At 38.3% G+C, this 24,391-nt stretch overlaps 2 protein-coding genes across 5 annotated transcripts; both read left to right on the top strand.

Moving 5' to 3' along the window:
- The first annotated feature begins 6,927 nt into the window (after window positions 1–6,927).
- Window positions 6,928–11,426, top strand: LOC148676009 (uncharacterized). Of its 3 annotated transcripts, none has more exons than XM_088600242.1 (2): window positions 6,928–7,237; window positions 9,992–11,426. In XM_088600242.1, exon 2 carries the CDS (start codon window positions 9,998–10,000, stop codon window positions 11,024–11,026), a length of 1,029 nt encoding a protein of 342 aa, XP_088456368.1. In that variant the 5' UTR covers window positions 6,928–7,237; window positions 9,992–9,997; the 3' UTR covers window positions 11,027–11,426. The 3 variants fall into 3 exon arrangements, with proteins under 3 accessions (XP_088456368.1, XP_088456360.1, XP_088456354.1); XM_088600234.1 differs by having other exon boundaries at window positions 6,929–7,237; window positions 9,987–11,426; XM_088600228.1 differs by lacking the exon at window positions 6,928–7,237 and adding an exon at window positions 7,736–7,850.
- A 1,104-nt stretch (window positions 11,427–12,530) lies between these two features.
- On the top strand, window positions 12,531–18,447 carry LOC148676008 (uncharacterized). Of its 2 annotated transcripts, none has more exons than XM_088600208.1 (2): window positions 12,531–13,055; window positions 16,300–18,447. In XM_088600208.1, the coding sequence occupies exons 1-2, from the start codon at window positions 12,914–12,916 to the stop codon at window positions 18,345–18,347; spliced, it is 2,190 nt and encodes a 729-aa protein (XP_088456334.1). In that variant the 5' UTR covers window positions 12,531–12,913; the 3' UTR covers window positions 18,348–18,447. The 2 variants fall into 2 exon arrangements, with proteins under 2 accessions (XP_088456334.1, XP_088456340.1); XM_088600214.1 differs by having other exon boundaries at window positions 12,919–16,045.
- The last annotated feature ends 5,944 nt before the right edge of the window (window positions 18,448–24,391 follow it).

The following is a 24,391-nucleotide window of genomic DNA, read 5'->3' as shown; positions in this document are numbered from 1 at the left end:
GCAAGGAAAAAAATTGTTTGGGGAGATGCGAGGCTCTAATGGCGCTAACGACGCTCCCATGGAGATTGAGGCAAGATGGAGTATTTGAATTTGAAAAGTCACGGAGGTACAGTATTATTGCATTGTTGACTGCACTATTTGAGTAAAATGTGATGTGTTTGCACCTAGGGCAATCATATGGGAGATTAATGAAGTTTCAAGGTGTGGTTATTTGAGGCTTAAATGCCTTAAAACAAACAGTTTATGCAGGGTTTAAAATTATTCAAAACCAGTTTAAAAACAAATGTGTCTTTCAAACAGCAGCATTATCACCTCATTTATGGTATTATTTGCAAAAACCTTGGGCAATTCTGTGTGAGAAATGTGGGGTTTCAAGGCAGGGTTATTTGAAGTTCAAAGGTGATGAAATATAATCAAATAAGACCCTTTCAAGGCCTCTGAGGAACAATGTATTGTGAAACACAATTGGAAACTAAATGGGAATTTGAATTTTATGTATTTTAGGATGGATGTAAACACTTCTTTTAACAAAGAGATGTGGGTTTCTGGAACAGATTACATACTGTAGCATGGTGGTTGACATCTCTTGGGACTAATGTAATGGCTGGACACTATCAACTCACACCTTTCAGTCCATTGAAATCCTACTGATAGGCTTTGCTTTTACCAGGCAAGATGGTTTTGAAGTATTATTTAAATGCGAACAAATTCACAATCTGTTATTTTCTTGACTAGTACCTTTCAGACTATTTTTCCAAATTTAAAGGAGGCAAAACACTGTTCTTCCACAGCAGAGTTACAAGAGCAATAAAATCTTAAAAGTGTATTATTATATTATTATTATTAATAATAATAACAATACATGATTATTCCTTACTTTTATATAGCACATTTCTGGACACTCCACTCAAAGCGCTTTACAGGTAAGGGGACTCCCCTCCACCAGCACCAATGTGTAGCCCCACCTGGATGAAGTAGTGGTAGTGCAGCAGTAAACACCACACACCAGCTATCAGGGAGGAGAACAGCGTGATGAAGCCAATTCAGTGGCGATCATTAGGAGGCCATGACTGACCTATGTACTGACATATTAGTACTGTATAGTAGTGAAGGGACTAGAGAGCACATTTTCGGAGCAGACTCATACCATTGATCAGAAACAGGCTTAACTCAACTAATTACAGTGCGTTATAACCCAACATTAAGTCCGAAGCTCTCTGCATTTCTGTTCTGGTACCAGATCTCATCAGATGAGAAAGCCGGTTGTAACTGTTAAAACTTTATTAAACTTAAAAACAAAATGGAGAGGAAACTGAAAACAAAATCGAAGATATTTGCTTATTTGTTTATTTTATTCTCCCAGGACACTGCAACGTTCACAATCAATGTATTAAAAAATATACTGCAGCTGATGGTAAACTGTGCTGCAGCGTGATGACTGGTGCCGAAGTGGAGCGCTGCTTAAGATGAAAAGGAAACGGCGAAGATAATCGGGATCAGGAGATTCGAGAGGGAACGATATAGACTGGATACTGGACAGTTCGTTATGAAAGTGTCTTTAAAAAAATAAGGACACTGGCGAGCCAACGGAGAAAGAAAGGTTAAAAAGGGAGAGATAAAACGGAAAAAGTGAAAAGGGAAAAAAAGTGAACTAGTGTTTCGCAGCGCAGGAAGGAAGCAGAGGAGCGCAAGGAAAAAAATTGTTTGGGGAGATGCGAGGCTCTAATGGCGCTAACGACGCTCCCATGGAGATTGAGGCAAGATGGAGTATTTGAATTTGAAAAGTCACGGAGGTACAGTATTATTGCATTGTTGACTGCACTATTTGAGTAAAATGTGATGTGTTTGCACCTAGGGCAATCATATGGGAGATTAATGAAGTTTCAAGGTGTGGTTATTTGAGGCTTAAATGCCTTAAAACAAACAGTTTATGCAGGGTTTAAAATTATTCAAAACCAGTTTAAAAACAAATGTGTCTTTCAAACAGCAGCATTATCACCTCATTTATGGTATTATTTGCAAAAACCTTGGGCAATTCTGTGTGAGAAATGTGGGGTTTCAAGGCAGGGTTATTTGAAGTTCAAAGGTGATGAAATATAATCAAATAAGACCCTTTCAAGGCCTCTGAGGAACAATGTATTGTGAAACACAATTGGAAACTAAATGGGAATTTGAATTTTATGTATTTTAGGATGGATGTAAACACTTCTTTTAACAAAGAGATGTGGGTTTCTGGAACAGATTACATACTGTAGCATGGTGGTTGACATCTCTTGGGACTAATGTAATGGCTGGACACTATCAACTCACACCTTTCAGTCCATTGAAATCCTACTGATAGGCTTTGCTTTTACCAGGCAAGATGGTTTTGAAGTATTATTTAAATGCGAACAAATTCACAATCTGTTATTTTCTTGACTAGTACCTTTCAGACTATTTTTCCAAATTTAAAGGAGGCAAAACACTGTTCTTCCACAGCAGAGTTACAAGAGCAATAAAATCTTAAAAGTGTATTATTATATTATTATTATTATTAATAATAATAACAATACATGATTATTCCTTACTTTTATATAGCACATTTCTGGACACTCCACTCAAAGCGCTTTACAGGTAAGGGGACTCCCCTCCACCACCACCAATGTGTAGCCCCACCTGGATGAAGTAGTGGTAGTGCAGCAGTAAACACCACACACCAGCTATCAGGGAGGAGAACAGCGTGATGAAGCCAATTCAGTGGCGATCATTAGGAGGCCATGACTGACCTATGTACTGACATATTAGTACTGTATAGTAGTGAAGGGACTAGAGAGCACATTTTCGGAGCAGACTCATACCATTGATCAAAAACAGGCTTAACTCAACTAATTACAGTGCGTTATAACCCAACATTAAGTCCGAAGCTCTCTGCATTTCTGTTCTGGTACCAGATCTCATCAGATGAGAAAGCCGGTTGTAACTGCTAAAACTTTATTAAACTTAAAAACAAAATGGAGAGGAAACTGAAAACAAAATCGAAGATATTTGCTTATTTGTTTATTTTATTCTCCCAGGACACTGCAACGTTCACAATCAATGTATTAAAAAATATACTGCAGCTGATGGTAAACTGTGCTGCAGCGTGATGACTGGTGCCGAAGTGGAGCGCTGCTTAAGATGAAAAGGAAACGGCGAAGATAATCGGGATCAGGAGATTCGAGAGGGAACGATATAGACTGGATACTGGACAGTTCGTTATGAAAGTGTCTTTAAAAAAATAAGGACACTGGCGAGCCAACGGAGAAAGAAAGGTTAAAAAGGGAGAGATAAAACGGAAAAAGTGAAAAGGGAAAAAAAGTGAACTAGTGTTTCGCAGCGCAGGAAGGAAGCAGAGGAGCGCAAGGAAAAAAATTGTTTGGGGAGATGCGAGGCTCTAATGGCGCTAACGACGCTCCCATGGAGATTGAGGCAAGATGGAGTATTTGAATTTGAAAAGTCACGGAGGTACAGTATTATTGCATTGTTGACTGCACTATTTGAGTAAAATGTGATGTGTTTGCACCTAGGGCAATCATATGGGAGATTAATGAAGTTTCAAGGTGTGGTTATTTGAGGCTTAAATGCCTTAAAACAAACAGTTTATGCAGGGTTTAAAATTATTCAAAACCAGTTTAAAAACAAATGTGTCTTTCAAACAGCAGCATTATCACCTCATTTATGGTATTATTTGCAAAAACCTTGGGCAATTCTGTGTGAGAAATGTGGGGTTTCAAGGCAGGGTTATTTGAAGTTCAAAGGTGATGAAATATAATCAAATAAGACCCTTTCAAGGCCTCTGAGGAACAATGTATTGTGAAACACAATTGGAAACTAAATGGGAATTTGAATTTTATGTATTTTAGGATGGATGTAAACACTTCTTTTAACAAAGAGATGTGGGTTTCTGGAACAGATTACATACTGTAGCATGGTGGTTGACATCTCTTGGGACTAATGTAATGGCTGGACACTATCAACTCACACCTTTCAGTCCATTGAAATCCTACTGATAGGCTTTGCTTTTACCAGGCAAGATGGTTTTGAAGTATTATTTAAATGCGAACAAATTCACAATCTGTTATTTTCTTGACTAGTACCTTTCAGACTATTTTTCCAAATTTAAAGGAGGCAAAACACTGTTCTTCCACAGCAGAGTTACAAGAGCAATAAAATCTTAAAAGTGTATTATTATATTATTATTATTAATAATAATAACAATACATGATTATTCCTTACTTTTATATAGCACATTTCTGGACACTCCACTCAAAGCGCTTTACAGGTAAGGGGACTCCCCTCCACCAGCACCAATGTGTAGCCCCACCTGGATGAAGTAGTGGTAGTGCAGCAGTAAACACCACACACCAGCTATCAGGGAGGAGAACAGCGTGATGAAGCCAATTCAGTGGCGATCATTAGGAGGCCATGACTGACCTATGTACTGACATATTAGTACTGTATAGTAGTGAAGGGACTAGAGAGCACATTTTCGGAGCAGACTCATACCATTGATCAGAAACAGGCTTAACTCAACTAATTACAGTGCGTTATAACCCAACATTAAGTCCGAAGCTCTCTGCATTTCTGTTCTGGTACCAGATCTCATCAGATGAGAAAGCCGGTTGTAACTGTTAAAACTTTATTAAACTTAAAAACAAAATGGAGAGGAAACTGAAAACAAAATCGAAGATATTTGCTTATTTGTTTATTTTATTCTCCCAGGACACTGCAACGTTCACAATCAATGTATTAAAAAATATACTGCAGCTGATGGTAAACTGTGCTGCAGCGTGATGACTGGTGCCGAAGTGGAGCGCTGCTTAAGATGAAAAGGAAACGGCGAAGATAATCGGGATCAGGAGATTCGAGAGGGAACGATATAGACTGGATACTGGACAGTTCGTTATGAAAGTGTCTTTAAAAAAATAAGGACACTGGCGAGCCAACGGAGAAAGAAAGGTTAAAAAGGGAGAGATAAAACGGAAAAAGTGAAAAGGGAAAAAAAGTGAACTAGTGTTTCGCAGCGCAGGAAGGAAGCAGAGGAGCGCAAGGAAAAAAATTGTTTGGGGAGATGCGAGGCTCTAATGGCGCTAACGACGCTCCCATGGAGATTGAGGCAAGATGGAGTATTTGAATTTGAAAAGTCACGGAGGTACAGTATTATTGCATTGTTGACTGCACTATTTGAGTAAAATGTGATGTGTTTGCACCTAGGGCAATCATATGGGAGATTAATGAAGTTTCAAGGTGTGGTTATTTGAGGCTTAAATGCCTTAAAACAAACAGTTTATGCAGGGTTTAAAATTATTCAAAACCAGTTTAAAAACAAATGTGTCTTTCAAACAGCAGCATTATCACCTCATTTATGGTATTATTTGCAAAAACCGTGGGCAATTCTGTGTGAGAAATGTGGGGTTTCAAGGCAGGGTTATTTGAAGTTCAAAGGTGATGAAATATAATCAAATAAGACCCTTTCAAGGCCTCTGAGGAACAATGTATTGTGAAACACAATTGGAAACTAAATGGGAATTTGAATTTTATGTATTTTAGGATGGATGTAAACACTTCTTTTAACAAAGAGATGTGGGTTTCTGGAACAGATTACATACTGTAGCATGGTGGTTGACATCTCTTGGGACTAATGTAATGGCTGGACACTATCAACTCACACCTTTCAGTCCATTGAAATCCTACTGATAGGCTTTGCTTTTACCAGGCAAGATGGTTTTGAAGTATTATTTAAATGCGAACAAATTCACAATCTGTTATTTTCTTGACTAGTACCTTTCAGACTATTTTTCCAAATTTAAAGGAGGCAAAACACTGTTCTTCCACAGCAGAGTTACAAGAGCAATAAAATCTTAAAAGTGTATTATTATATTATTATTATTATTAATAATAATAACAATACATGATTATTCCTTACTTTTATATAGCACATTTCTGGACACTCCACTCAAAGCGCTTTACAGGTAAGGGGACTCCCCTCCACCAGCACCAATGTGTAGCCCCACCTGGATGAAGTAGTGGTAGTGCAGCAGTAAACACCACACACCAGCTATCAGGGAGGAGAACAGCGTGATGAAGCCAATTCAGTGGCGATCATTAGGAGGCCATGACTGACCTATGTACTGACATATTAGTACTGTATAGTAGTGAAGGGACTAGAGAGCACATTTTCGGAGCAGACTCATACCATTGATCAAAAACAGGCTTAACTCAACTAATTACAGTGCGTTATAACCCAACATTAAGTCCGAAGCTCTCTGCATTTCTGTTCTGGTACCAGATCTCATCAGATGAGAAAGCCGGTTGTAACTGCTAAAACTTTATTAAACTTAAAAACAAAATGGAGAGGAAACTGAAAACAAAATCGAAGATATTTGCTTATTTGTTTATTTTATTCTCCCAGGACACTGCAACGTTCACAATCAATGTATTAAAAAATATACTGCAGCTGATGGTAAACTGTGCTGCAGCGTGATGACTGGTGCCGAAGTGGAGCGCTGCTTAAGATGAAAAAGAAACGGCGAAGATAATCGGGATCAGGAGATTCGAGAGGGAACGATATAGACTGGATACTGGACAGTTCGTTATGAAAGTGTCTTTAAAAAAATAAGGACACTGGCAAGCCAACGGAGAAAGAAAGGTTAAAAAGGGAGAGATAAAACGGAAAAAGTGAAAAGGGAAAAAAGTGAACTAGTGTTTCGCAGCGCAGGAAGGAAGCAGAGGAGCGCAAGGAAAAAAATTGTTTGGGGAGATGCGAGGCTCTAATGGCGCTAACGACGCTCCCATGGAGATTGAGGCAATAATGACGGAACAACGATACAGCGGTTCGAAAAAACAACTTTTCGAAAAGACAACAACAGGGTTTTTTTAATTAATGAGATTGAGAACTAGATCGGGAGCCTGGTTGAAAAAGGAGTTGGCTTACACAACGAAATAGGTATTACATCGAATTACAAATATATATCTAAAACAAAACTCATTATTTTTACTTGAAAATTACAATGTAAAGCAGTGAATCATAAGAGAAACAAAAGTGACAGCCGAAGACATTTCAGGAATTCTCCGGAGTGTCACTTTGGTCAATTGTTAATGGGTGTAACTGGACCAGCGACCCGCCCCTTTTTTTCTCTATATATCCCCCCTTTCTGATAGCTGCTGAATCGTGTTGTGAACAAGTCAGCGCTCATTGTAGAACACACCCCAGTCTCGTGTGAGTATCCTTTTAATTGTATTTATAAAAATAACAGACATGAGGACAAAGACGAATACGATTTTAGATGCGGAGAATAGCTTTTCCTTGTGGTGCACTTAATTTAGTCTGTAAGGGGATGTTAAACTAGATCTGATCTCACTCTTCAGACATAGATTGTACCATGGGAACTACATTAAGTTTAAAAATGCCCAAATGTACTTATTGTCTAATCTTGCAGCTGTGATTGAGGTATCCTGTTGACAGTTTCTATACAAAACTACAAATGCTGCATTTCACTATTGTCTTTTTAAAATAAGACTAAAATTGCTGTACAAATTGTAATTGTTTAATTGTGACTACAGTATGTTTCCTAGAAGCTTTACTGTATCATTTATCTCCTTTCATAGGTTCCATTGTGAATATGGAACATGCCTATAATGTTCAGCTGCAGTGATTCATGTTGATTGAAGCATTACATGACTGGAAAAACATAAATGTGTATTGTACTGTAGGAGGGCTGGAAGGTCAGGCAAAATGGTGGATTTCATCTGATTTACATTCCTCAGAAGGCTGTGGGGAATGATCCACCACCTGTTGTTACTTGGACATGGATAATAGAATTGCCCAGATGGTGGGTAGAACTGAATTAGAAGAATAAGTAGGACACCTTGAATTCAGAAAAGAGGTTTTGTTTAACTTGCTAGAATACTTTAAACAAGCAAAAAGGATAGGACACAAAATGATAGCATGAAATATTATACATCTAGTTTTCCAGAACGCTTTGCTCATGGTCCTTTATAAAAGGTTGAATCTAAGGGTGGTAATGTGGCACCTTAAGAAGCACAGCTTCAGGTTGGGCAGATGTAAATGGTTGTGGTGAAGGATCCATTTCTGCCTGTTGCTTCTCCTGATCTTTATTAACAATTGGTGGTTGAGGCTGAAACGGTGGGGTCTTTTAAAAAATGTCTGGCTGAAATTTTTGCTTAGCTCCTAACCTGCTAGACAAGCTAAATGGGGGGCAATTTACCTCCTCTTCTTTGTTCTTATAACTCTTATAAAAGTATTTTCTTTCAAAAAAGTGTCCTTCTACCAAAGGAGTTGCAGATAAAGGTATAGATTTTCTAGATGCAGGAGGATAGTTTTTCCATAGAAATGTATTGCTTTCTGTGCTCCTTTGAATCTGATAACATGCTTTTATGTTTGAGTTGGAGGAAAATTTTAAGATTTGGGTAAGGACTATTGGCGTATAGTTCTGAAAATATTCATTAAGCTTTTTTGGGGGGGTATCTGCAAAGCAAGTCTGTTTCTAAAGGTTATTGTGCAGTTTCAGTGCATCAGGTTAAACAATGAAAGATTACATTTCTAAAACCAAAAGGATTGACTTGTATTAAGTTTAGCAAAACATGTATTCATAAATTTATAGTCAGAGTTTGGCTTATTTGACTTGGGTATGACAATGATTTATGCAATACCCTAAAACCTGAGGATACATCTCTGTTCCTGAAGGATTCTTGTCAAAGAAGCTGATTCTCATGTCCAGAACACCCCAGGCATTCATTCGACATGTCTAACTATTCCATGTGGGAGATATTCCCACTTCTATTGCACATCCATTTAAAGTAAGTTCCGCAAGAAACTAGCATACTGTCCCACAAAGTAGTCAAGAACAATTCATCACAATTTCAGAGGCATAGTATGTGCAGCCATTGGTCATGATGTTTGTCCTAACCAGGACACCTGTTCCATATTGTAAGAAGCCGGGGGATGTGAATGATGTGTGTAATATATATGCCATTCCTAACACCAGCAAATTGTATATTAACAATTATTAAACCATATAGTATGCTCTCTGTTTATCAGGGAATACTGAGCAGAACAGTAACAGGCATTCTTCTCTAGCACAGAGAAGTAATGGAGTAAGAAGTAAACTATTGGAAATATTTGTTAGAGAACTTGAAAATTATACAGCATCCTATTATATATATATACACTCCTATTATATGCAGATATTTACAAGATCTGTTAACACTTGTTTTAAATCAAGCCCTATACAGATGTTAAACAATGGGAAACCTCTTTGACTATATTAAAATGGCACATTGTTAAACCAGCAAGAAATATCTGTAGCTTGGTGGTTACTGCAAAAATCAAACTGTTTACAGTTCTGAAGTTTCCTAAATCCTAAAGTGAGTCTCTTCAGTGCTCATGTTATCTGGATGTGTTCTGTAATGTGGTATGACAAAGAAGGAGCCAGCTTATGGTTCTTCTGTAGCCTTTTCTAGTTCTCTCCTTTTACCATTTACTGTACCCTTGTTTCCTGAACCACCCCATGAAGGCAGACTTGGTTTTGGTTCTATTGAAATAGGAGTACAATCTTCTTACCTTAAAGATAATTTTTATGCTGCTGTCACGCATGCCACGCATGCCACTATCAAGCTTTTCACTCCCTTATTTGTCTATTTCTGGACACAATCTTATTCCAATTAGTAACCTGAATTTTTATTCAGTTCTTGTTTCTCCAACTTTGTTCCTTAATATTTATCTCAAACATGTGTTGTTGAATTGCAGCATATTTGATCAAAAGCTCAATTTAATTAAACCTAATGCACTTTGAGTTACTAATGTGATCTGTTAGATTTCCTGTACTCTATTGCCATGTAATATGATAACTAATTAATCCGAGCAACATGTAGGAGAGAAAATCCTGTGAGTATATTCAATGAGCTAGCTTTTTTTTTGTTTTTAATCATGTGTCATTTTATTGCAGTGCAGAAGAAAATGGACAGAATAGTTCCAAAGAAGAAGGCCCAAGGGGTTGACATCTGTGGAGATTCAAAATTAGTTTACATTGTCCGTTCTGATCTTGGCTGTTATATGAAATGCCCAGATTTTATTCATGGAAAAGACTTGTCTGTGCACAGTCTGAGTTTGCCCTGCAAAGGTGGGGATCACTATTTGGCTGACAAGGATCACTTCTATGTCATTAAAAAGAATGAATTCCTGCCTGTCACCAACATGACCACAGATACCCTCCGTACAGCAGTCCCCCTGCATCCCAATTGTCAGGGAGGTGATCACTACCTCTCTCACTCTGGATACTTCTTCATCATTTTCCTAGATAAAGGCATTTACCGCCGCACAACCAATTTAAACTCGGATGCCGATGGCCATGAATACCCTCTTGATCCAGGCTGCAAAGCTGGTCTGTATTTCTGGGCTACAGGCAACTTAATCCATTTTTTGAGAGATGACAGCAAGTGGGGGGTCCAGGTTGATTTTGTCAATGAACTTAATGAATTCATTCCTGGTCTTGAAATATCAGTCCACCCAGATGTAATCAACTTCCTCCCAGGTGGGCTGGCTGTGACTCAGGGTTCAGCCTTTGGGAAGTGGGAAAACATTAAATCCATAGACAATCCTTCTTCGTCAGTCCTGAACTGGGAGAAGAAGATTACCAAGAAGGTGGGGTTTACTAGGGAGAAGATGTCGAGCATCGAGCACAACTGGAAAATCTCAATGACCGCTACCTATCAGTCGGGAGATCTGACTGCGGCATTTGCTAAGTATCAGTTTTCGCTCGGAGCCGAGTACGGGGGAGTGAAGGTCGACACGGATAAAGAACAGTGGAGTGAAGCTACTGATGTTGAAGAAACAATGAAGATCGAAATCAAGCCTGGTCAAAGCGTATATATTTGGCAATACAACCTGGGCCTTGGCAAGGAATCTGTATTGTTCTGTCGTGACCTCTTAATTGACGACGTCCCCACACCCCCTACTAAAATCCCTCTTCCAGCTGCCCCACAGTAAATAATGACCTCAACACCTCTGCTGAAGCTTCTTTCGTCCTCCTTCATAGTAACTGATGAACTCAAGACATCTATTGAACCATTTTCCAGCATTCTACACTCCAACAAATGAAAACCACACATCTATCTGAAATACGAGACACAATGGTTTTTTTCTGCTCTTGAATTTATTGAAATTAAGTCACAATTCAGCTTGAGAATAACATTTCAAAACATTCTGAAGAAAGGAAACATTTACTGATTCTGTCTAACAATTCTGCTGTTATTTTTCATGTAAAATGAATTGGTAGTAATGGATTGATTAATAAATTGTAATGCATACCTAATCAAGACTCTTGATGTTTTTTTTTTCTTGTATATTATGGTCTTTGAATTGTAACCTAATAAAGGGAAAAGGTGAAGATCTCTCTCGACTATTTTTGTCAAATCCATTTTGACTTATCTCCATAACTGAGCATGATATACAAGGCAAGCAAGATGATTCTATGCGGGTGAATCCATGTAGACAAGTAGATTCAGGTGCACATACTGATGGGCTTTTATAATTCTCAGCAGAAGAGCAGAGCCACGGTTTTAACAGCACCTACCAGTCATATAACTGGCTGACGATTTAGAAAAATTCCCAAAAGCCTTTGTGTAAAGAAGCGCTTCCTATTCTCGGCTATAAAAATGAACTGCCACTTATTTTCTTCATGTACTGTAGTTCTCGATCGAGTTCCTCAAAAGTTTAATTTGAAGATTGTGAATTGTAGGCTTTCAGTTTACAATTTCATGAAAACCAGGTGCTGAATGTTTCTCCATCTATAGAGGTAGGTTTCTGAAACTGAACTCTGTAGTGTGTGGGGTAACTAATTTACTATTAATACATCTTTAAGATTGGGACAGTTTACTACTCCATCAAGCTGTTCTTGTAAATTAAAAATAGTATTACACTAACTTTTATGCACCTGGGAAACTTGCGCAAGACCGTCAGCCGAGGCGCTTTCCATATTTTAGGAAAATGATACAGCGAAATGAAAACAGAGCTTAGGTAAAGTATTTTAATAAAGTCACAGCTATGGTGTCTAAGCATGGAGTTCGTCGGCTATAATTAGACTGAATATCAAAAAGAAAATGTTGGACAAACAGCTCTTGAGTAAATATAAAGAATGAACAAGCAGTATAGATAATTTGTACACATGTCAGAAGCTACTAATGTTATTTAATACTAACGTTAAACATTAGCGCTTGGTATAACTTTTTTTGTTTTCATTGAAAGGTGGCATTTTACTATTTTGCCCTCTGGTGGCGAAATAGCCCAGAGATACTGTATAACCATATTTCCAGCAGGATCACTGAGTAATCGCCTTACGTACTACATTACTAGTACCTCTGCTCTGCCGTTAAAGCCCCTTAGTAAAATGCTTAAAGATACAATTAAATCTTTGTATCATACTATCTTCCAAGAGGGATTCAAGTCAAAATGGTAGTTGCTGTCACGGCAGTGGCGAAATTTCTTGAAGATGCCACAGATCGCGTCGGCGTCCATACGTGATGACGTCCAGTATTCTGCGACAAGAGTAAGCTGAAGTAGACGTCATTTTGCTCGCCGAAGATGGTGTGCTTTTCTTTGTGTTGCTGATAGCTGGAGTTTCTCTTATGTTCTTGATTACTTTGTATTTTTTTATTAATACACAGCGTCCCCTCAAGACAACACTGTAAGAAATCTTGGGAACCATGTGTTTTCACGTTCATATCCAATGTTGCCCTGCGAAGTAAAAAATCCGCAAAAGATGTTCCAAATGCAGCACGTCCTATCCAATTTCAAGTCGAACCCGTGTACTGTAGACTGAGTTTATTGTAAAATTGTTTCGGAAACTTTTAAGCTTTTCAAGACTGCATATCTCATATGGAGATAGAAACCGGGGACCTGAAGCTGAGACTTGATGTATGGAAGAGAGTGTCCGGGGCGTATCCCAGCATCAGGGGCTACAGTGGATTCCAGGTCTGTCCTGGGACTACAGGAGTAAAACTGAGGCCAAAAGAGGCTGGTGAGTCAGGACAGTCCGAGTTAAAAATCTTATCTACCGCTCGATTTCATCTACTTAACAAAACACCACAGGCTATTTTTAGGGGGCGAGTTTTCCTACAAATGTTTGCTAGTGTGTTGTAAATAAAGAATAATTTACGTTTATGTAAATAGCACTCTTCAGTCATTATTAATGTTTTAAGGCTTGCCGTGCTTATATGATCTGCTTGAATTATTGTAAAAGCTGACGGCAATAAGAATTAAAAACGAATTTTGTACGACGCATCTTAAGGGAGATTACATTTTTTTAAGATCTAGGGTCTCTAGCATACTTGGGATAAAAAATTAACCCTTTTCGCGAACTTTCTTTTGTTAAGCGTCAAAAGACCTAATTTTATCTTCCAAGCTTGTGCAATTTAAATTATTTTTTATTTACCCGTGAGACAAAATGCTCATAAATCTTATTTGCTCTACCTGTGCACTATACCACAAAATAAATGCTAGTTTTAAGGGTTTGTTTGTATTCACCAGCAATATTAAGAGTTCTTGGAGTCTGGAACAAGCTTCCCAACCATGTTGTTGGGAGCTAATACCCTGGTTTCTATCAAGGAATGTTTAACTACCAGACAAACAATATGGGCTGAATTCTAAGCATTCTTATAATGGACATGGTCTGGCATAAGAGTTAGTTACAACTGAGAGTTGCTCTACTGGACTTTCTGTTCTATCCAAGCTTTAAAAGGCTTGGAGATGTGGTTAACGTATTCTGTTCACACTACATTGACTTTTACACGCCACTACCCCTCCATCTGCTCCAGCTCATTCAAAATCCTGCAGCTCACCATCTCTTTCTCTGCATTTCTTCCTCTCAGCTTTGCACTTGATACCCCGTTATTGCAGTCTTCCCACTTGCTCCTTTAATTGGCACCCAAACAGGCTATGTGCCCAAATGGCCTCTGGTTTATGACCTCTCTGTGCTTATGTCCTTCTTTTCAACTACCACTCTTTCAACATTTCTGCTCATGCCTGTCTTGGTCATCTATTTTGGTCTATAATCCTACCAACCATCTTTTCCACCTGTGTACTTGATTAAACTTGCAGTTATGGGGCAGAGTGTGGTTAAGGATTTGTGCCTGTTGCTGGTTCAAATCCTGTGGCCGGCAGAGGAATCCTACTCCCTTGAGCCCCTGAGCAAGGCCCTTAACCCCAGCTGCTCCAGGGGCGCTGTATAAATGGCTAACCCTGCGCTCTGACCCCAAGCTTCTCTCTCCCCGTCTGTGTGCCTGTGTGTCTCATGGAGAGCAAGCTGGGGTATGCGAAAAGACAAATTCCTAATGCAAGAAATTGTATATGGCTAATAAAGTGATCTTATCTTATTTTATTCTGGTGCTTATTCCCTTTTTTTGTGCTACACATGTTGTCCATTTTAGCAATATTGTATTGCTTATATATATTTGACTGTTCAGCACTAAAGCCTTTTCAGCAGCTGCGATTCATTCCCAAATATAGCTTAATAGTAAAGAAAGCTTAGTTAAAGAAACAGTTAGATTAAAATGAAATAGTCAACAATGGACTAGAAGGTGGTGATGAGAGTTATTATTGACAGGTCTCTCTCTAATTAGCCTGTTATTTGTATTATTGATTTGCACTTTGGTTTTACAACTGCTTTATGTTTGAATTACTCTTGTTTTATTTACTTTTTTGTCCAGCTCCCAGCGTTGATTATCCTAATAATTTGGAGAATTAGGGTCGGTTTGGCTTTTCTAAATTTCCCATTACTTAGAGGAGAATGTTAATGGTGCATTCATCATTTTGAATTTTGTTTCCGGTAGAATCAGTACTAATTATGGGACCACAAGGAAAGATGCCACCTCTGATTTTTTTATGGTGATTCTTCTCTGATTTGTAGCCTTTCATGTCCTCTGGTTAGTACACGAAAGTGTTGGGTGAAGAACAGAAAATGTTAGTTTCTAAATTTCATTAGGAAATTGAACTAAATGTTCAGTTTAACATGGAAATATGGATAATTATATCAAACACACTTTCAATTGAGTCCTAAGGTTCTTACATTTAGTCAAAATGGTAGTTGTAGTTTCCTTGAATTTTGTCACACTTAACATATTACTCATATATATATAATTCTCACTTTGTGTAAAAAGTGTAACATTTTGCATATTGTTACACAACCCACCACCCCTTACCATTGTGCCCAAGGTTTCATTGTAACTGTTTCAGTAATTACAGAATAATAACGATACACAAATGTACCACTACCACTACGCTACCACTTCAAGTCCTTCATTATAAGAAATAACCCAGTGCCTTGACACCCACCTGCCTTTGCACCACACCAGCAGAACCAGTAATATCAATTTACTAATTTTTAAAATGCAGACTTTACAAAGCTGTGGAGTTGATGTACTCTGCCATTGTGATAAGCACCCCTGTCTCAAAGCTTCTTTTATTCAGAAATGTAAAAAAAAAACAGGAATTTTGCTGGACAGTAATTTTCATAATGAATATGGTAGATAGAAATGTTAAATTTTCATACAGGCTCTCAAGACAGCCCTTTTTAATTATGCCTGGGAGAGGCAGCTTTAATTAATGTAAACAAAGATTCTTTCAAGTCTGATTTACTAAACCCAGCAATAATCTAAATATAGATTAGTATTGTATATTAAAGACATTAATTTATTATTTTTTTATTTTCATTAAACTGGTGCATTGGTTAGCATTACTGCCCCACAGCTCTGGGGCCCTGGGTGCTATCTGTGTGGAATTTGTGTGTACTCCCCATGCTTGTGTGGGCTTCACAATCCAGAAACATACTGGTAGGCTAATTGACTTCTGGGAAAATTGGCCCTGGTGTGTGTGTCTGTTTGTATCTGTGTGAATGTGTGTGCGCTGTGATGGACTGGGGTTCCGTCCAGGGTGTGTCCTGCCTTTCATCTGTTGCATGCTGAGATAGACTTCGGCTGCCCCACAAACCTCAACTGGATAGGTTTTCACAAGGTAAACCAAAGGGCCCTATGTATTGTATACTCTATATATTGTGTGTATTGCTTTTACAGTTGCCTGTTTGCTTGCAGTCAATATTTACTCTAACTGTTTCTCGTAACCCGGTTTCTGTGATCGGTATTTCAGTTGTAGACGTGCCAATTTGCAATGCAACAGTTTTGTTTTTGTTATTTCTACTATAGCTGAAGATGCCGCAATTAACTTACTATAAAATTAATAATCTTGACATTTTTTGTCTTTTTTTTCAGGAGCTGCAGAGGCCAGTGCTGTCACTGATGCCAGTGAAGAGACTTCTTTTGAACACGGACACTGTAAGAATACAGAGCTCACTGGTGCAGAAGTTAAAGAGCGCCTCACTGAGCAGAATAGGATCAGACAGGGTGAGGAAGACCTCGGCGAACTGCTTCGTGTCCACATGATTGATTTAGGCCCTGAAATGGTTTCAGACAGTGTAAATCCACTGGGATGCCACAACAGTTCAGAGATGGTCAACAATGTGGACCAAAAGAACGGAACAGACAGTCACATTGTTCTAGAGTCTCGTATTGGTCTAGAGTACAAAAAGGAGGAATTGAATGAACTGGATGGTGTTAACAGCACAGAACAGGGCAACAAGCATCAGGTGGCTTATCCTAATGAGCAACGCCCAGCGTTACCACCTGTCCACATTAAAGAGGAGGAGGCTGCTAATTATCCTAGCATGCCCTGCACAGGATCTCTGTACGTGAAACAAGAAGTCAGTGGATTGGACCATGTCTGGATCAAAGAGGAAAGTGATGTACAGTCTACAAACAGTGAAGAGAAAACGGCTAAGTTAAATCACTCTCAGCTGGAACTTCACAAACGGAACTTGGAAAAGAAAGGGCCGCAGCAGGACCAGAGTATGGGAAATACTGACATACGGGAGTTTATATGTCTGAGACCTTGCTTAGTAAAAGTGGAGAGATTGTCATTGCAGCACAGACAACAGCAGCATGGACCTTCCAGCATTCTAACCCCATTGTCTGTGTTTGAGAACACAGCTGAGTCCAGTGGGGACCCAGGGGATGACAGTCACAGCACAAAATGTCAAGAGACTGTCAATCACTTAGAGAGCTTAAAGGCATACCAAAGCCTTCAGACAGAGGAAGGACTCTACTCGTGTTCTCAGTGTGGGAAGAGTTTTAATCAGGTATCCAAGCTTAAAACACACAAAGAAATTCACACAGGCATGTTCAGCTGCAGTCAGTGTGGGCAGATGTTCAGTCAGTTAAGTTCCTTAAAATGCCACCTGTGCGGTGACACAGATGAGAGGCCATTCAGCTGCAGTCAGTGTCTGAGAAGTTTTAGTCAGTCAAGAGATTTGAAAAAGCACGAGCGTGTTCACACGAGAGAGCGATCATTCATCTGTAGTCAATGTGGAAAGAAGTTTAATAAATCAAGTGCGTTAAAGCTTCACCATCGTGTTCATACGGGAGAGAAACCATTCAACTGCAGTCAGTGCGGGAAAAGCTTTAGTCGTTTATTCCACTTAAAATGCCACCAGCAAATCCATACAGGGGAGACTCAGTTTAGTTGTAGCCAATGTGGGAAACGTTTTATCCATTCAAGTGACTTAAAAAAACACCTGCGCACTCATACAGGAGAGAGGCCATTTACCTGCAGTCAGTGTCGGAAGCGTTTTAGTCAGTTAGTCCATTTAAAATGCCACCAGCGTGTTCACACGGGAGAAAAACCATTCAGCTGCATTCAGTGTGGGAAAAGCTTTAGTCAGTTAGGCCACCTAAAATGCCACCAGCGCATTCACACCGGTGAGAGACCGTTCAGCTGCAGTCAGTGTGAAAAGAGTTTTAGTCAGTTAGGTCACTTAAAATGCCACCAGCGCATTCACACAGGAGAGACACAGTTCACTTGCCCTCAGTGTGGGAAATGTTTTAGGCAGCCTTGGGACCTAAAAAACCATCAACGCATTCACACAGGAGAGAGAGGATTCAGCTGTAGTCAATGTGGGAAGAGTTTTAGTCAGTTAGGAAACTTAAAAGTACACCAACGTATTCACACGGGAGAGAGACCGTTCAGCTGCAGTCAGTGTGGCAAGAGCTTTAGTCAGTTAGGTAACTTAAAAGGCCACCAGCGCACACACACAGGAGAGAGGCCGTTCAGCTGTAGTCAGTGTGGGAAGAGCTTTAGTCAGTCAAGCAACTTAAAGTGCCACCAGCGCATTCACACAGGAGAAAGACCGTTCAGCTGTAGTCAGTGCGGACGCACCTACACACTGTTGCATCATCTTAAAACTCACAAGTGTAATCACAGCTGAGAGACTGTATTGCCATATTCTGAACAGTTTTGAACTGTTGATATAAATGTGAACATCTTGCTTTTCATGTGAAATAAAAAACTTTAATTCTCTTGAAAAACATCTGTTCGTGTGTGGCTCCTGTGTTCAGTAGTGTTGCCAAAGTCTGAATTTTAACATGTTGCAGTCATATGTTGAACCAGGTCTGACACTGAAACAACACTGAACAAAAACATTTCCAGCCATGTGCTGGATTCAGTTTGACATCAAAAAACATTTCAGTTCTCTGTTGACTAATTGCCAGGAAAAATAATAGAAAAAAGAAAGAAAGACTAAAAGATTTTAGACACAACTTTGTAGAAATGGATTAGAAATACTATAAATAGCTTATTCTCAAAATCCTTCTGCAAGGAACTGAATTTAACACTGATGGTGTAGAAGAAAGTTGAGAGGAAATAGAATACGGATCTGCAAAGTTGCAATGGCAACAAATAATTCAGTTCAACAGAGCTCATGGCTGCAACAACAAAAAGGCCGAGTACAATCATGTACGAACAATAAAATGTTTCTTACACATAAAGTGTGCCATCTAATGTAGTTTAGACACCAGCATTAACATATAATCAATTAGGCCTTATACTTTTAGACTTTATAGGTTTAAGCTTTTGTGTATTTTCCCAGTTATCATGTTTCTTATGTGCTCCAGTCCTTTGTATGAATGGACAAAGCCTAGTGTGTGTGTGTGTGTGTGTGTGTGTGTGTGTGTGTGTGTGTTACTTTGTTACAAAAAACACACATGCCTATCACATTAGGTGTATCTAGTCCTTGGGTTCTGATTGGTGGAATTGAATTATATGAGGTTTATAAACCTTTCCATGCCTCAAGCATAGATAATAAGTAAAAGCATCAGCAGGAAGAAAGACCACAGCAAAATAAAAGGGGCATGACTGCATGCCCGTGGAAAATTCCATGAATACTTCTTCTGTTCATAGGGAAATACAGCAAGGGTCTAATGGTCTTGCGTGAATAATACAAGTGTGCTGGTTTAGTTTTGGAGTTTACGTTTATTCAAGAATTTGCATACTGTATGCTTGTTTTTTTATTTTGAAAGCTGCCCAATTAAAATAAAAGTGAGTTTTGGTTTTCATATTTCCTCTGTTTCCTATGGACAGGTGTTTGCATGATTGGAATATTCTGGAAACAACACTTTGTGCAATTTATAACAGTAATTGTAACATATCAATAAGCGACTAGCATCCAGGCAAGCAAGATGGGCTGAATAGCAGTCTAATTTATAGTCGTTAATGTGTTCTCATTGCAAGAATCAAGCCACAGTTGTATAAGTAGGAGCTTTATATCTAGGTTCCCCCCTCCAAAATCTACACATATGTACTCTTTTAAATAAATGAGTTGTCAGCATTGGAACAGGGAGAAAATAAAGCGCAAGTTGAAAACTTGACAAGTACCATTTTAATTCAAGATTTAAATACATTGTGGTATTCTGAAAAACAAAAGCACTGCTCATGAATAAATTGCATTTGCCCAAAAGCATGGTGTCTGAAGTCCTTTCAGATTGCTGAGCCAATATGTCATGTCTCATTGGTGTCACCCAAGGTCACAGGTCTGCCGCTTGGGGAGAAGCCACTATTGCAATTGTGGGTAGAAATTCACTTGGAGCGATCATCACTGTCCTGCTGTAAGAGACCCTCTGAGGATGAACCTGCTATTTATTTCCAGGATGTCACAGACCAAAAGAAGATTTATCAAAACAGGAAAAAACGAGGGATTTTATAAAGGGGTTTAGAAATGCCATTCGGGCATTCAGGTGGTTTTTCCCTGGGGTGAGGGAGAGAAAATCCAGAAACAGGGTTCTTGCAGGATGGAGTCAGATTACCTTTGCTGGACAAGGACTGGCTGGGAGTTTTAAGGTAAATTGCTGAGTCAAGAACAACATGAAAGGCTGAAGGAAATAGTTCTAGATTTCAGAAAGGGGGATAATTTACCAATTTATGTTGTGCTTTCTAATATCTCTCTGTCATTGGTTTTCAGGGGGCAGGCACTGAGTGACAGGTGAGGAAAGCTTAAACTGAACCTCACAAAGAAAAACGATGGAACTGGCAGAACCAAAAATAAATCGCTTCACAGCATGCAAGAAGAACTTGCATTTTTTACCAAAAACTGTATACATTCTGGGCTTGAGAAGGTAAGACATGAATTTAAAAAAATTAAAAGAAATGATAGGTCTATAGACGTTATTGTTAAACACAAAGGTAAGAGCAAGGCTGAGAATATAATAATATGTAATTATAAATACACTTTTAACAGTTTAACAGAAATACAATTTGATGCAGATGGAAGGTTTCACATCGCAAATACTGTGTGCTCCTGTGTTCTTGCAATAGTTCATAAAATTATACAGCTTATTTTTAATAGGAAAGCAAACTGAACAGACAAGATACTTTTTCTAATTGTAAACTAAAAATCATTAAAATATTAACTTATAACACGTGGATGTGGGAACGAGCGAATTTACATAAAAATACAGTTTAGTCTTGAAAATACGATTTTTTAAAGGAGAAAACGTAAAAAACCTACCGTATTAGAGATTTTCGGAATGAAATGTTTCTGCGACGAGACAACCACAACTAACCATAGTAGAAGTTCTTTTTTTTCCTACAAATTACCACCAGGTGGCGATGGCTACACACAAGTCTAGTTAAGGCAAAACTGAGACTTTCCAGCTCTGTCGAGCTCCGATAAGAGGTAACCACTGAGGTTGCTGAGATTTATGCCAGAATCAGTCGTGATTGATTTAGCGGCCCTTAATCTAAATGACAGCAGATTTACCCAACTGTGGTAAGCCTTTGCCCAGTTTGTCCAGTAAAATTAGATTTGTGTGCGGGAGGTAGGTATGGGAAATTGTTTCTTCATTTATTCTATTCAAGGAAAAATTGGCGTTTGTCCCATTGTTTTAGAATTGTTTTATTGACTTGTAATTGTCCTTAACCCTAATTCTTGAGATCCTGCAGCTCGGACAGTGAGCGTGTAAGAAATATTTAAATAAAAGCAGTAAAACGTCTTCCCAATATTCACTGTATTGTACAGTATGTGCAATTTGCGTGATCCCAAGTCTTTAATGTTGGCACCCGTAATATGCTGCAAACTGCAGTCAGAAATGTTGCCCGAGTGCAGCGACATCATATGTCTTACAAAGCTCCGTCCGTGAGGTTAACAAAATAACTTTAACGGTTGTTGTCCCGTACTCAATGGTTACAAGCGAAATATTTTTTTTTCATCTTTGATAAACATTAACAGGTAAAACGTGTCAGGCTTATTATGGACAAGGAGGTGTAGCCGAGCACTCTGCATCCAGCCTGATTTCGGCAGTTCATTTTCCATGGAGTTAAAGAAAAGGGACAGATGAGGGGTTTTGGTTTTCAACAAAACTATGGTAAGAAAGCAAAACAACTACCCACTCTGATTACAAAAGAAAACATTCTGCTCGAGCGTTAAGCAGAAAAATGCAGTATCCTTACTCCTCTATAACGCATATCAGTACTGTGCAATATTATCTTGTTTATTTACACTAAGGTAATCCTACCCCAAAACACATTGCATAGCAAAGACAAATATGCATCATATACAGTATTCATAGCACTTAGCATAGATTGGGAACAATGCCTCCATTCTATGGAACTTTTCTTAAACAACAATAAAGTATACATAGCTTTCTGATCAAATATCACGACAGGGCACTATCTTTTGTTCATCGAAAGTCTGTATTTTACATTAATCTTATGGAATTCCCTACTCAAAGTGAAGAACTATGTAAAAACTCACAAAGTGAAGCAAATACTTTAAAGAGAGAGTGCAAGGCAAAGTTCTGGTACTGACATTTTCTCAAGTTCAGAATTAAGCATAAATATATACAGTACTTTGAAAATAGTGCTGTTTATGACTGTACATTCTGAAAATGCTTTTCTTTGATGTGGAATTGCGATGTGTTGGGAAAGGATGTACAGTATGTGTTCCATAAGCACATACGTTTACAGTAAAACATGTTGTGTTCTCTGAAACCTGTGTGTCCGATTTACTCACACAATCCTGTAATTAACATCCCTCAGGGATCCCACTGTTCCCTACTCCTTAAAGCCTTTGGACTTTAAACTCTGGACCCAGCCTGAAGAGTGGACACTGATTTAAGCCAACTGCTGTTTGCATTCCTACACACAAATACCTGTCAATGAAGCATGAAGTTACTATAGGAAGTATCTGACATTTCAGACATAGGAAATGTCTAGTTTTCAGCGGCACATTTTTGTAATTGGTTGGTTATTTTTAAAAAATAGATTAAAAATTATTTTCACCAAGTAAATCTGTATAACAATTATAAGCAGTACTTGTAGAGGACTGACGTATTAGCCTAAGCTACAAACAATCTGTAGACTTTTTAAAATTGTTGTTGAAATGGTTTTCTGTCACTTGGTTTTAGCTTGGTGGTGATTTGTGTGTTTTATCCTTTTTAAAATATTTGTAGCATTTTGCATTTTGTCATCTTATTTGTTTTAATTTGTGTAGCTCTGTATTATCATATTTTTTAAAATCATAAAATATAATGTAATCTGATGAAAGGAAAGGAAGTCAAGTTTACCTTGTCTGAAGTGGCAACATTCAGAATACAAGAACTCCAATCTGCATTTTGCTGATTGTGAAAAAAAAGTCACTGGTTTGAAAAACCTGTTTTCTGTTAAAAGCATGTTTCAATTACACCACAGGAATATGAGACACTTTTTATTAATAAACCTTTGTACTGAAGAAGAATTTACTATATGAGTCAAATAATAGCGATACTGTACATGACATTGATATTAGATTTGGGTTACATATTTTTGTCTTATTAATGATAGGCTGTAGACTAATTAATTTAACAGAAGCCGAGCAACCTACCAGCATATATTTGACTGGGAGGTAACAGGAGCACCCAGAGGAAACCTACACAAACATGAGGAGAACATACAAATTCCACACAAAAAGCACCCAGGTTTGAACGCAGAGCCACAGCGCTTCAAGTGCTTCAGAGCTAACCACTGTGCCACCCACATTAAAACCTTAGCCTTGAAATTGAAACTTAGCAATTAGAATGTTTCTTAGTATCAGGGGTTTTGCATGTTAACCGGGTTAAAGAAACAAAATCTCGTGAGTCTAGAGATGATGTACAATGGAAGGTGTTGTGTAAAATAAATGTTATTATTATAGATTGAATAAGAGTGTGAGAAGAATTCATCTGAGCATGTAAAATCATAATGAGGTGTAGATTGTGTCAGCCTAGAAGATTTCTTCAGACTCCATAGCAAAACAAGAAGAAAAGAGGTCACAAAGGTAAACCAGAAGGAGTCAATTTAGGATGGAGATCGGGAATCACTTCTTAACACCTCAGTCTTTCTGGGGATGATTTACCTACCTCAAAATAATTGATCTCCTTTAAATAGTCAACTTTTATTTGTATTTATAAAACTGTGGCTCTTCAATATACTATATACCAGAGCACCATGGCAGTGCGTGTGACTATGTAATAATGACTTCTCTTGGAAGCAGTGATTGATACAAGACATTGATATTAGATTTGGGTTGTGGATTTGTGTCTTATTAGTGATGGACTATAAATGTAGTTTATTTTATTAAATGAAGTTTATTTTATGAAATATATATCTGTATGATCTGTATAAACGGATAAAAGAGTTTATTTTATTAAATATAAAACTATAAAAACAGTGATCCAGTTTTACTGATAAATGAGATTGGTTTAATGAAAGCTAATGTAGAATGTAGGGCCTTACAATGTGTATCAGAAAGCTTCTTTTAAATAATGTTCTTCTATTTTCACTTACAGCAGAAATGCTAATTCATCCTAAAGCACTTCCTCTTCATTATTTCATTGCTTGACCCTTGAACCATTTTTTCCTTTCAACTTTCATATCACCGTCTTTCTGCCACCCACTTCAAAATGAGAAGAGTCAATTTATTTAATTAATCACCTGAGTTTACAGCTGCAACCTTCCTCTTCT

The sequence above is a fragment of the Lepisosteus platostomus genome, chromosome 2 (assembly GCF_059453375.1).
Source record: "Lepisosteus platostomus isolate fLepPlt1 chromosome 2, fLepPlt1.hap1, whole genome shotgun sequence".
Lineage (NCBI taxonomy): Eukaryota > Metazoa > Chordata > Actinopteri > Semionotiformes > Lepisosteidae > Lepisosteus > Lepisosteus platostomus.
This window is presented reverse-complemented; position numbering and strand designations above follow the sequence as displayed.